Genomic DNA, 14,287 nt, shown 5'->3' on the forward strand with positions numbered 1-14,287 from the left:
ACCACGCGGCATTGGGCAATGTCTGCCGTCGCTCCAGCCGCCTCCATCGCTTCGCCTAACGTACCATCGCGCCCTGTCGACCGTTGTCTACAATAAAAAACTTATTTTTACGCCTCGATTGCATTTGGTGTGAATGCAGCATAGCTTAGTTTAAACTTGATGCTTCCGCAAAATCCACTTGGAACAGATTTTCTGCAATGCCTATCTTCCAGAATTTTTTTTTCTGATGTACAACATGGCGAATAAACCATTGCTAATGGAAGTTCAGTTCACTGGTGAAAACACTTTTATGATTCCTATGAAAAGGATTACCGTGCCCTTATATCGTAAACAACTCCTGGAGAGCACCACATTGGGGAGAGATGAGAAGTTTGTTTCTCTACCCCTGGTATTGTGTAGTTTGTATGCTGTAGAGTCCATCTACTGCCACCTAGAGTATGGGAGAATATCGTCTGACTGTGGGAGCAAAGACGTTCAGAGTATAAAGTGGTGCAAAACGCGTGCCAAGTATATACCAAATTAGATTTTTGCTGCAGGCTTGTTTTCACCGTAGTGAATTTCAGTGCAACACAAATGCAGAAAAAAATGTTTTGTCTTATGCAACAGGGTTTTTTTTCATTGTATGAGGAAGTAAGAAGGATTTTTTTTTCCACAAAGGGGGATTTTTTTGTACAGTACATGCAGGTTTCGTTGTAGACGAGTTTTACTGTACTGTCACATGAGGTATTTGACTCTTAGACAACTGGTATGAAAAGCACACACTCTGAATGCACATTTCACAAGCATAAACTTGCAAATTTCTTCCTTGAGTAGCATTAAAGATGTTTAAAGAGGCTGAAAAACTCATTTATTGGGCGCATGAGGTCCATCAAGCAAGAAAAAGGTCAGGGGAAAAAGATTTACTTATATCGGCCTGATGCTCTGTGGGGTGGATTTGTGGTCAGAAGTCGTCCTGGTGCCTTGCTGTTACTACAGGCTCCTACCCTAGGCTTTGAATCATTATGTATGCTTATTTATCCAAGCATACGTTGAGCCAGGAGAAAAAAGTATTCCATTAACACTTGTTGATGTAATATTTATGAATATCCTGGCATCTAAGGAAAGGAGATCAGTCTTCTGTAAGATAGCTGGAAATGAGCTATGCATGTATACTATGCATATAAATGGAATAGAAATTTAAATTTCTGTTAATTACTTTTTTTTATATGTTGTTTTCCTATTTAGATCAATGACAAGTTTCTCAGACATGAATGATAACAGGTTTCCTGGCTGAACTCAATCTAGGAAAAGTACCTAAGAAAGTTTTTCCACATTATAAGGCCAGTCACTATTGTTTTGTTTGTTTGTTTTTGAAAAATAAGTCTATTTCTGTTAAACACAGAAAAGTCAGCAAAAAATCTGATGGTGTTTGGGCCTATATAGCTTTACCTATATACAGGGGTGCACACAATTTTGTTCTTAGGTTACTTACATGAGAACCAGAACACAGAGTTCACCCTTTCTCTCATTAAAAGCAGTCTTCTGAAATGTCCTCCTCAGTGTCAGTAACACTTAATAGCAACACTGTGTGTACACACAGTGGCCTGCTTTTGAGGTCTTATTGTTCAAGCCTGCATCCTCAAAAACCTTTATGTATGAAGGCATGCAAATGTATGAAGTGAGGCACAGGGTATTATGCATCCATCATCATGATTTCTGTCACACATGTGCACCCCTTTTTTATGGTTAAAGGGGAGTTGGGAGACACAGGGATAGTCTCTCTCCAGATAATTTGAACGGCAATTTGTGTTCGGTGGATGCAAACTTGATTTTAATTCTCTATTTAATGACAGACACAACATTTGTGCATAGTAATTTGGAACAATCATTTGATTATTTGAAAAACAGTTAATAATCCACAAGCAATGCTATATAAGGTACATTTAGATTATGACCAAGAACAGTGAATTCCTATTCAGTTGAAACTAAATGTACAGTAGTACACTACAGTAAACATTTGATCTAAATAATCACATACACTGTACATGAATGTGTACAGTCTTCCACCATATAACCTCATTTGAGGTGGTGAAGCGCAAATTCTTTGTGATTGAATGTGAGGAGTAAGTAATATGTATCCATTAGTGACTTATATGCAAACTGCCTCCCCTGCTAGCTGTTTGATTATAATTAAATTATAGTCCTCCCCAGGGAAAAGCAGCAATTCTTGTGTCTATGCAATTTGCCACCGTGTAAGGCAACACAGAGTGCCACGGCAAAGTAAGACAGACATAATGACACATGCAATTTCAATGAAGCCTTTAAGGCTTGGAGGATCACTGCACAGAAAACACACAATAAAGTAACATTTGAATGTGCCACATAACTTTGACTGTTACACCATAGACTGTGGTTACCGTAGTGGTATTGTGGCTGTGGTATGCCCATGAAGTTTTGAAAAAATGTCACATATACCATATTTTCCGCACTATAAGATGCACCTAAAAGCCTTAATTTTTTTTAAAAAGCCGATGGTGCGCCTTATAATCAGGTGCACCTTATACATGGATCGATATTTAGATGGGGATTGGTAGATGGGGAATGAACTGATAAAGTAAGCTTTACCTGTTTCTTTTGTGTGTTTACAGTTGAACAAGGTTGGTCATATTGACATTGAGTTATTATGCTTTTGAGAGTTTAGAGTAATTATTTGAGTTATTATTGTTATTACTTTGAGTCTTACTATATTGTGATTGAAAAGGTTTTAAAATATGTCATTAATTGAGGGTGCACTTTATAATCCAGTGCGCCTTATATATGGAAAAAAGTTTCAAAATATGTCATTAATTGAGGGTGTGCCTTATAGTGCGGAAAATGCGGTATATGACACACAAATGTTTTGTGTGCATCAAAATTACATGGTAGATAACATTTTATTTCTCTCATTGCTGTCTATTCCACTAAATCAGGGGTGTCAAACTGATTTTTGTCGTGAGCCATTTTGTAGCTACAATCTCTCTCATTGGGCCAATATGATGAGGAAACCAAGTCAATTTTAAGTCTTCTCATAATATTGCAGTACGAAAGAAATTGATGGCTTAAAAGTTTTGAAATCAGAAGTAATGCACGACAGTTTATTGGTTTATTGTTTAGGTTACTGTAACAAAACAAAACAAATATTGCAAAATCTCAACTTTTTAATGTATTATAGTACCTGACAAGTTCACATTTTTTAACTCACTTTAACAAGGGTCTTGGAAATGTGCATGATTTGTTTTTGAGGGCCACATAAACTGACATGGCGCGCCAGATTTAGCCTAGAGTTTGACTCCTGTGGTATAGTAGTTCAGAAATCAAAAGTAAAGTATGTTTGTTGATTTATTGTTGAGATTACTATAACAAAACAAACAAAAAATGCTGTTTTCCTCTTTATCAGACAGTGAGAGACTTAAGACTTTAAAAATTCAAAAATAAAAACTTTAAAATATTAAAATCTCTATGTTTAATGTTTAATTTAACGTGCTCCTTTAACATCGCTAATCGTTAGCTAACGTTAGCATCTATGCCAATTCATTTCCTCAGAAGTCATTTGTGACGCTTTTATTTTGTTAGCAAAGGCTAATACTGATTTCGTTTGTATTTTCAGTTTCACTCTGAATGTATATGAAGCTCACCCAACTTAATTGTCATACAAGGAGCAACGCGCTCAGCTACCTGGCACATGAGACAATCAAATTTGGCTTACTGTTACCAATGTTGACATACTCTATGTATCCAACACGTTGAGATAACAGTATTTACACTTTTGATTTTATACACATATCAATATGAATAATAGGGTTTGTGAAAGTATTCACCGAAGGTCAATCATATGATTAGAGAAGTTTGTCCTTATCCTCAATGCCAAAACTACCACTGTGTGTGTGTTTACACAAGTAAGCCGTTTACATCTTTATATGTTGGACAATCAAATTAACCTCTAGAGCTAACTAAAAATGACTCATCTGGTTTGAGAAATTAATGCCAATTTTCAAGATGGAAAAAAAATAATGTGGGAGGCTTTTAAATGTCAAATACCAATTCTGGAAAGGCAGAGGTAAACACTGCAGAGCTTAAAAGAAAAGAAGACAAGGCATTCAGATCTCGCTTGACAAAGACAACATAAAAATATCTGCTTCTTGTCGTCTTGTTCCCGAGGACACATGAAGTTGTGCTCCATTGTAATCCTAATTAAAACAATCCATCTGCCTTCTCCTTCTCATCATGTATTCTGTTTACTTATTGAGGCTATAGAAAAGAGCTTGCTAGTTGATTTTAATGAAGTGAAAACAATGGAATTAGTCATGACTTTGCGTGACGCCTCTTCTGCTTTCAGTTCCATCCGCATTCATGACGGTTCATAGAAAGTACTGGTTTTGATCTGGTGCTACAGGGAGAATTCTGTTCGCCCATTCCTTGTGATATGCAAAGTTGACGTCTGGCTTTTGCAAAGGAAAATCCTTGCACATCCCACTTTCTTCTTGATGTATTTTCATTTGCAAATCAGCATATAGTTTCTTACAGGCAAACAGTTTTGTTGGCTTTCAAAATGTACAATGTTACATAGTCAGTGTTAAGAACACATAATGTTGCAAGACTAAAAAAAACCTTGTTTTTGCAGTGGCATAATTTCCCCCCAATTTTATTGTCTTAGACTGCTTTTGCATGGAGCATCTGACAAATAAGAGACACACATGATTCAGTGCCACAGTGCACTGTTCCCAGATTATTAAGCAGCACTAATAGTCATTTGTTTGAGGGTTGCCAGGTCTCTTACCAGACAGTGCCTCGGAAAAAGCCAGGTGACCCAAGGATGATGTTTGTAGTCGCTCCCTTCCTTAGTACTGGTTTCAGGTTTATTGCTGATAAGAGCATTCTGGGATGTGTTTCCACTGCAAGGCGTTCACTCTTTCAAGTAACCAATATTCAGAACAAAGTTTGCTTTCTTTCTCTGACTGGCTTGGCCAGGAAATGCAAGGTAGAAGTTTTTTTTTTTTAATTCCGTTATAAGAGTTTTTTTTTTGTCAAGTCAACCTCAGCAATACTTTGTTTTACTTGTAGTGTATGGGACGAATGAAATTTAGATAAATTTAGACAAGACATGAAACCATCTTCTATTGTTGATTGGCAGGCAGTTATAAAGAGAACCAACAGCCACCATTTGAGGTTTATGTAAAGCATGACAATACCATTCAATGGACATGATTGCTAATTGCAAGGGGGTGGGGCTCTGACGAATGACGAACGTCAGACAACCAAAAAAAAAATGTAAGTTGCCCACCTCTGGTCAATATCATTCCAGTACGCCAAGGAATTTCACTTTCCAAATCAAAAGACTTGCAATTTGCTTTTCTGGTCAAATTGGACCATATCAAATTAACTTCTGTGACAAATAGCTATCTCTTTTGCAGTTGAGTTAAACCTTGAGATTCAAATTTGAGTATGGATGTGTATTCAACAACTTTATGCCACCTTTCTTGTGAATGACTTATGTCCAAATACTGTAAATAGCTTACCATTCACAGTGAGGGCAACTTCCTTCTCCCCTGCGCCAACTCTTGGCACAACAGCACGACAAACATACTTTCCAGCATCCTCCTGACGAACTGATTTCAGTGTGAGAAGGTTTTCATTGCTAAGAACCTGCAAAAAATATGAGATACATCTATAAATAAAAAGCTATGTCAATAGAAAACACCTTCAAATATGAAATAGTAATAAAGGAAAATTACAAAAGGGAAAGAAAGCATTGCAACATGTGGACTACTGGATACTATAAAGGGGACTGCTTCTCAATTATTAAAATCCAATTTGGCGCCTAAGCTCAGTGGAATAAAGGGGTTTACATTACTCTTCCATGCTGAGAAAGAGCGGTGAAACGAGTTGGAAAGTGCGGGGATCAAAGCTGAGAGCAGGATGTTAATAGCGGTCACCAAAGAGTCTTGACTAATGAGCTCAGGTTCCTTGACAAAATGATGCCACGGGCAACAATTGGACACAGTGGGACCTCTAATACCCCTCAGGTTATGTCCTTTGAATTTTATTTTAATTTTTGGAAGATATTATGTATGAAGTCAACAATAGATAACTGATTTTGTTGCACATTAACATGTACATGTACTTTTCATGTGACCTTTTTTGTGAAACATTATGGAGAATTGACTTGCATAGCTTGTACACAAAGTACATACAGTATTTTGTCTGGTTGTTTCCGAAAAATTGTGAGCAAGGCTTTTTTTTTTTTTCCATGATGGACATGACAGATGACACATTTTCTATCCACAGACAGAATACATTGTTTGAAAAAGTTCAAAATGCAAGCTACATTGAATTTGATGATGTTACTAACAAACTCAGCTTCTTATAAGTGACACACACCGTATTTTCCCGGCTATAAGCCACACTGGACTATAAACCGAAGCAGCAACAAATGAGAAAAAAGAAAATAAAATTATAGCATTCTGAGCCGCACTGGACTATAAGCCTCAGGTCATAAAATCAGATATTTAAAAAAAAATTATGACATAGAGTTTTTTTTGTTCTTTGTTAATTGCCTGTCAATAGCGACATCCTCTCTTTAACAGACTGAACTTGCCTGGATGTTTAGTCCCAAGATATTTATAGAAAATCAATGGATGTATGTATATTTTCAACATAACACCAACAGAATACTGCATGTAAGTTGCAGTTTAAACACAAAATCAATACTTCCACAGCATCTTCTTTTCTCTTTGTTTAATTGATAGATTATTTTAGTGAAACATATTGCACATAATTCATATATGTATCATACATCATGAATATATAAATACAGTGATCCCCCTACTTCGTGGTTAATGGGGGGTGTCAACCCCCCGCAAAGTCTGAAACTCACGAGGTAGGGTATCAACTCCTAGATTTCTATGTCCGCCCCAATATAGCCGCAGTAACCATAAAACAATCCTTTGTTTTTGGTTTTTTTTGTATTTTTCGCATATTTTATTTCCTTTCTCTTATTATTTAACATTACACTATCCTTATTAACATTATTGTATATTCATTTAATAACTAATATTACTTAGTTTGTTGAGAATTTGTTCTCAGGATTGGTTATCTGCACCAAGACTCCGGTGAAAGAGTACGCAAGTCATCACGTTGAACTTCACATTTATTTGGGCTCATGTATGGTGTATCATGTAGTATCTGTTGAATAATAAATCAACAACAATGTTAAAGTCTCTCAATTAACATATAAACACTTGCCAAACTTTAATCTATGAATTTACTGTATTTTTAGCCGACAATAGCCGGTTGGCAACAACTAACAACAACGACTAACTATAAAGTGCAACCTCTACACAAACAAACACATAAACAGAATAAACACTCATTGTTTACTAAACTTAGGCAGTAGCGTGCGTTATCAACATAAATGATAATAAACTATAAATATGAGCTTACGTTGTCATTCACTAAGTCACCGTAACGAGCCGAATGACGCACAGAGAGCGTAAAACAGGAAACGGAAATGCAACGCGAACCGACAAATTGAAAGCATGCATTTCAAAATAAGATAAAACACATCACAAACGCTTGAAGAATTCTTAACATAGTTATTAACTAATATTACTTAGTTATTTGATGAATACAGTACTCCATAATGTACTTTTTTGCTTTTTTTCAATTTTTGCGCATTGTTTAAAAAAAAAAATATTTTGAAATGTTTTTAATTTTTCCTGGAAAAACCCGCGAAGTACTGAGACCGCGATATCTGAGACCGCGAAGTAGGAGGGATCACTGTAGTCATTTATAGTGTAAATTGTATATCAAATGTACACATCACATGTCAATTTGTATACAAGATCTTATTTAATTTTGACATATTTTTTATAATTTTTTTAATGATACTGTGGCGGACACTAGGACCATGTCTCTCACCCAGTAGGCATGTTGCTATGATCCTTTGATGCTTTGAACCTGTTGGCTTTGTCTTTGCTGTTTTGGACTTTGTTGTATCAGTTTTGTGATGGCATGCGAAGAGTAAAGATCTCCACTAGCACAGCAACGTGTGGTTACTTCGCCTCGCCACATTGGTGACCCCGGACGTTTGAATGGGTGACCCCGGATGGGTCATCTTGCCATATTATTATCCCAGACGTTAGAAAGTTTCGTCAGGCTGTTGGAGATGTAGTCTCGCCACATGGGTGACCCCGGACGTCAGAATGTTTCAGCGAGGAATCACCGCAGACGTCCCACATCGTGACATTCCTCCACCAGCCTACTATACGTCAGGTAATGCAGCAAGCTGGTACCACGTCAGCCAGCCAGCACCCCGACAAGGGTCTTCTCACCCGTCGCCCAGTCCCTTGGCGCACCAGGGATCGAGCCAGCCAGCAACAGGCTGGTACGGGCGCTGGTGAGAACGGCTGTGCAGTCCAATTTCGGAGTCCCTGGCCGTCGACCGGGATCTTCCAGCCGGGCGGCCTCATCTACTACCGATGTCCGTCCGGCCTCAGCAGTAGGCCTCCAGCCACCATCATTCAGCCGCCCCTCCGATTCACCATGCCCGCAGGTATGGTCCGAGTATACATCGGAGCGGGTCAGCTGGTGTTGGTGCCGCAGCAGGTTCATGCCCAGGCACAGACCGGGACGCAGCCACGACCGGCCGTCCCTCGGAAGCGCACTGTGCCTGCCAGCATGCGGGTCAGCACTGCCACTCCGGCTCCTGTGGAACTTCAGAACATCCCTTTGCCAACGCTACCTCATGGTTTTCACGCTGAGCGTCTCACCCTTACTCCTGTCGCACCTGGGGCCCTGGTGTCACATACACCGCCCAGGACCAGACTGAGTCTCAGGGTGCCAGACTGGTGAATACCCTGTGGGGTTTTCCGTTATGCCTTTCTGGGTGTTCGGGGGGGAGCTGTGTGGCGGACACTAGGACCATGTCTCTCACCCAGTAGGCATGTTGCTATGATCCTTTGATGCTTTGAACCTGTTGGCTTTGTCTTTGCTGTTTTGGACTTTGTTGTATCAGTTTTGTGATGGCATGCGAAGAGTAAAGATCTCCACTAGCACAGCAACGTGTGGTTTCTTCGCCTCGCCACAATACTGTATATGTTTTTCTTTGTTTTTTTTTGTTTTGTTTTTTTAATAATATATGTTTAAAACTAGGGCGGTGGTGCAGTACATAGCATGTCCGCCTCACAGTTCAAAGGTCCCGGTTCAAATCCACCTGGCTCTGGCCTTCCTGTGTGGAGTTTGCATGTTCTCCCCGAGCCCGCATGGGTTCTCTCCGGGCCCTTCGGTTTCCTCCCACACTCCAAAAACATGCATGGCAGGTGAATTGGACACACTAAATTGTCCTTAGGTGTGATTGAGTGTGTGAATGGTTGTACGGCTCTGTGTGCCCTGCGATTGGCTGGCAACCAGTTTAGGGTGTCCCCCACCTACTGCCCGAAGCCAGCTGAGATAGGTGCCAGCAAGCCTGCGACCCCTGTGAGGATAAGCGGCTCTAGAATGAATGGATGTTTAAAACTCTTTTTAAGCTTTTTATAAGCACAGCTATTGATTCACATCTTTTCAGTTCTATTTCATAATTGTTCCATAAATTGACACACATTTGATTGACTGATGGATTGTCTCCTGATGGATAGCAAAAAAAAAAAAAATAGTACGCCACACAAGACTATAAAGCGCATTACTCAAATCATGAGGAAAAAGTCCCCACTTATAGCCCTGAAAATACGGTATTTTACTTGATTGCTTTGTTGAAATGGTGAGATGGGAAAAGGTTTTTGGTCAATATCAAACACATTGTCTGTGTCCGCTGGAGGTTGTTCATCTCAACATCCGCCAAATAGAATGTGCTTGACTTGTGGAAATTAAAGATAAATAAATAAATAAATAGATAAATAAATAAATAAATAAATATAAACTAACCACTCCAGAGCCCCTCTTCATCCAAACTATGGTAAGGGAGGGATTTCCAGTCCAAGCACAGTTGAAAACGGCATCAGACCCAAGGTCAACCTGCAAGGAGTGAGGCTCCGCTGCCATCCGAGGCCCAACTATTAAGACAAATATCATGGACAGCATGATCAAGTATAGTGAGAAACAACAGCGCACTAAGAGAAAGACATTTTCTCAGGCTAACACTCACAGTAGACATCAACATTACGGCTAATGTTGGTGGTGCCGAGTTGGTTTGTAACTGCGCAGGAAACTGGCTCAATGAAGAAGGAATGGTCCACAATCACCTCATACGTGTCCCCGGAGACCTCCTTTATTATACTTCCTCCTTTGGCCCACCTAGTAAAAGGATTTGAAAAAGCGATTGGGAATGGGAAAAATGGAGCAAAGAAAAGGGAGGAAGGCATTTTTTTTCTTTCACCACTGTTGAACTGAATATTTCTCTTCCTTTGAACAAATAAGAGAAGGTTTTTCTGAGCTGGGAATGCTATGACGTGGTACCTGACAGGGAAAAACCAGCAAAGCATTTTCCATCTAAGCCAGGCACGAAGTGCCTCAGAAAGTACAAAAAAAAAAAAATCTGAGAACATAACAAAGTGAAGAATTGACAGTGCAACCATCTGTGATGTTTGACTACCGTTATGTGCAAGTTGGATAATCAAAATATGACAACTTTCAATATGCCATGCTGCTATTCCTTCTGTATGCTTGCAAACAGGAGGTCAAGCGGTATACCTTCCAGATGTCAAATTTAGCCCATGTCGGGCTCATTTACTGCCATTAAATATTGAAAATTGTATTTAATTATTTTTGGACATATTGAAAACCTGATGTTTTATCAAGCATTCCTCCCGATTTTTGCATTAATATTTTCAATGGCAACTCACGAACAGGATGCATTAAACTTTTTTGTTTTGATTTTGTTGAGACCCAAAAACCACCTGGGAGCGCTAGTGGACAACTTATGACATTTGCATGCTTTCAATGACTTCATGAGTGGCTTAGCATGACTCCCAAAATGCAAAGTTCTTACTATGCACTGTGGGTCTTGTAGTTGACAAACGGCTTCAATCGAATAACTAAATGTTGCAGGAAAGCTTTTATTTTGTTGCAGGAAAGTGTTTTATTTAATGCAGTGCATAACATTTTATCTGCATATTCATGTCTGCAAAATCTGCAGCATTGAATAGCTGTTAAAGTTTTTTTTTTCCTCACATTTCCTCACATGATTTTTGTGCCCTCGGTCTTTTGCATTTTTTGGGGGGGAAAATAAAAGGGTGTATTGCAGAGAGACATCCATGACGGTTTCTTGCATGCCAGGCATACGAGGTTACGATTATGCACTTGCCACGGGCCTTCCTTGGATGTGGAACTACTGCAGTACACATATTTACTTAAATCATATATGATTAAACTTATACACTGTACAGTAAGTGAACAGTTACCCTTTTCCTTTGAAGTCTTGTGTGGTTATATTAAGTGGTTATATTAGCAGCGGCCGGGATGTTGGATTAAAGTCAAATCTGTGCATGATCAAACATAATAACAATGGAGAGTTTACACTTGAAATACAATTTTATTATAAAAGAAAACTAGGTAAGAGATTTCCAACGGTCTGGTGAACATCTGCTCCTCACTGTGCTTCTACCTCGACAATGTGTGTACGTTTGCGCTGTGTGCATTTCATGACTGACACGGCACAAGTTACAAAATACTTACTCCCGCCCCAACTCCCGCTTTTACACCCATACAAATATATATATATATATATATATATATATATATATATATATATATATATATATATATATGAGAGAGAGAGAGAGAGAGAGAGAGAGAGAGTGGGCCCCCGGTTTACGAGATTAATCTGTTCTGCGGTTGGGAACGTAATGCGAATTCGCCGTATGTTATGTTCGCCTAATGCGCTAATGCATGTAAAATTCCAGGTAAAAAGCATCAAAATTGTATAGACATATTAAAAAATGGTATAAAAATATATAATATACATGTATACAATTAAATAACATCATAAATAAAGGATTTATTTAACTTTGAGCGTCGTGACAAACTTGTTATGGCCATACTCCCTAGCGAAGGTAGCCTAGCCTATGCTAGGCTAACTTAGCTTTCTTCGTATTTCTTGACTATCTCCAGCTTTGTTTCCATGTAAATCATCTTCTTACTTCTCTCTTTAACACCACTAGCAATCTTGGGACCCATGGCTATCCAATTCAAGTTTGAATTTAGCACTAAAATGCACTAAAATATATTTTTTTGTAAGCGATCGTACGAGATCAAATCTTTTGGCAGCCATCTATGTGACTTCGTGATGCCAACCAATAGTAGACCATTATCTTAGGGAGTCGTGACGCCAACCAATAGCAGCCCAGCATTGTAGTGACATAAGCCATGATGCGAGTATATAGACGTATGAACACACACTGGCTGCCATGTTGGATGTGTCACGCACACTGACTGGCATTTTGGATGTGTCGTAAGGCGAAAGAAATGGTCCAAAGAGGGGACAAAAACATGTCGTGGGCCACATCGTAAGGTGAAAAAAACGTAAGGCGGGGTTGTTGTAAACTGGGGGTCCACTGTTTGTGTATGTGTCTGTCTGCGCGCACGTGTCTGAACATTTTGAGAGGTTTAAAATAAAAATATATTTATATTTGATAATGTTATGGCCTTCTGTTCGAGCAAGTTATGTGATTACAAGGCCAGTTTAGTGAAAATGCCAATACACAGGAGTTGAAGGAAAAAGTAAAATGACCCAATTAAGTATAGTTGATTTGGCTTCATCCAGGTAATAAAACCTTACACCGTGCAACCAAATGTGAAAATTATAAAATATATTGATAAAAGACAAGATTGAAGAAAGGCATGTTAGGAATTAGTTCATTGTAATTATATAGGTAGCAGAGCCAGCTGGGAGGCAATCCAGTTTCCAACCTTTGATGATGAAACAAGGTCTTTTTTTCAGCCATAAACAAGAAGGCACTTGAGATTGGAGAATGTGGCAAACAAAGAAAATGAGGTCCCTTGCCTGCTGCGTAGAACAGCATATGCACCAAAGTGTCAACAAAACTCTTTATTTGCATACTCTTCTTTGGATTATTTTGATTTTTCACTTCCCAATGTGTTGTTTTACTAAAACGATTTCAACTCCATTGGTATCAGACATTCCCTCATTGCAATTAAGACTGCTATTGTTTCCGCCATTCCCCATTCACACACTTATGTGGTCTGCTGCACTGAATGTTACTTAGTTGTTACCTTCAAAAGTAATGTAATTACTGTAATGCATTACTTTTTGCCGTAACACGGTAGTATAATGCATTACAGATAAAAAAATAGTAATATTTTACTCAGTACAAATAAGAGTATCACAATGATTTACAATGCATTTTTAACCTGAAAATGGTGGGGGTGGGGGGATCCCCAAATTTGCTAAAAACACCGCAAGATTGGAGGACAATAGTCTACTGTCTGTTATTAGTACCTACTAATAGCAGAGAAGAGTGTGGCAGCAACAGACGACAAGTTGAATATGGACAATACGTATACAAGATGGACATGCGGCCGTTACAAGTTTTATTGTCATATGCATCTGGTGAATGTCTGTTCCGTACTTTGTCTTTATCTCTGCCTCGACAGTGTGCATGTATGTGTGTGTGTGCGCCTTTTGCTGTGGGTGCGCTTCATGACTGACACGAATGTCCTTGTGGGACTGGAGTTGGGGCGGAGTAGATTAAAACTCCACAGGGATGTAATGTGTAACTCATGAAACGCACCCAGGCACACGTCTTTGTCAATGCACAGGCAGGAGGCAGAGACAGAGAAGCAGACACCATTGGGAATGTCTTAGATTTCTTCTAGAATAAAATGGTATTTCAAGTGTAAACTCTCCACTGTAATCATCTTTGATCATGTACAGATTAGATTTTAATTCAACGTCCAGGCCGCTACTAATATGACCGCAGCTGCGCGAGACTTCAAAAGAAAGGGTTTCTTCGGCAATTCAGATTGCGAAAGCAGCTTCCATGTTGATGATGGTTTATTATGAGCCGTACCAAATGGTTTCGCTGAATTGCCAAAGGTGATGGCAGCCGTCTTCCTAATGTTTGCCTTGTACATCTTAATGTAGCGAACGGTGATTCGTTTACTCCCAAATAGCGGGCCACACCAGCATAACCTTCCATTCTTCAACATATTGAGAAGTATCACCTTCTCAGCAATTGTCATCATTTTTCGTTAGCGTTTGGGCTCAGTTAAAGCCTTCACGGGAGCAGCACACTTGGGAGCCATTGCAAAAGTTCAA

At 39.1% G+C, this 14,287-nt stretch overlaps 2 protein-coding genes across 5 annotated transcripts in view; one reads left to right on the plus strand and one right to left on the minus strand.

Annotated features, from left to right (window-relative positions):
• kirrel3b (kirre like nephrin family adhesion molecule 3b) overlaps nucleotides 1-14,287 on the minus strand; it is a 248,650-nt gene that overhangs the window by 23,244 nt on the left and 211,119 nt on the right. For all 4 annotated transcript variants that reach the window (XM_088427897.1, XM_088427896.1, XM_088427895.1 and 1 more), the window contains exons 8-10: nucleotides 10,157-10,305; nucleotides 9,937-10,064; nucleotides 5,535-5,661 (exon numbers count right to left, since the gene is read on the minus strand). In XM_088427897.1, the coding sequence (XP_088284023.1) occupies nucleotides 5,535-5,661; nucleotides 9,937-10,064; nucleotides 10,157-10,305 (404 nt within the window). The remainder of the gene's footprint in view (nucleotides 1-5,534; nucleotides 5,662-9,936; nucleotides 10,065-10,156; nucleotides 10,306-14,287) is intronic.
• LOC148416332 (uncharacterized) lies at nucleotides 7,958-9,073 on the plus strand. Its single transcript, XM_088427898.1, has 2 exons — nucleotides 7,958-8,289; nucleotides 8,360-9,073. Exons 1-2 carry the CDS (start codon nucleotides 8,220-8,222, stop codon nucleotides 8,866-8,868), a joined length of 579 nt encoding a protein of 192 aa, XP_088284024.1. The 5' UTR covers nucleotides 7,958-8,219; the 3' UTR covers nucleotides 8,869-9,073.

Source organism: Hippichthys cyanospilos, chromosome 11, assembly GCF_059441005.1.
Source record: "Hippichthys cyanospilos isolate Australia breed blue-spotted pipefish chromosome 11, RoL_Hcya_1.0, whole genome shotgun sequence".
Lineage (NCBI taxonomy): Eukaryota > Metazoa > Chordata > Actinopteri > Syngnathiformes > Syngnathidae > Hippichthys > Hippichthys cyanospilos.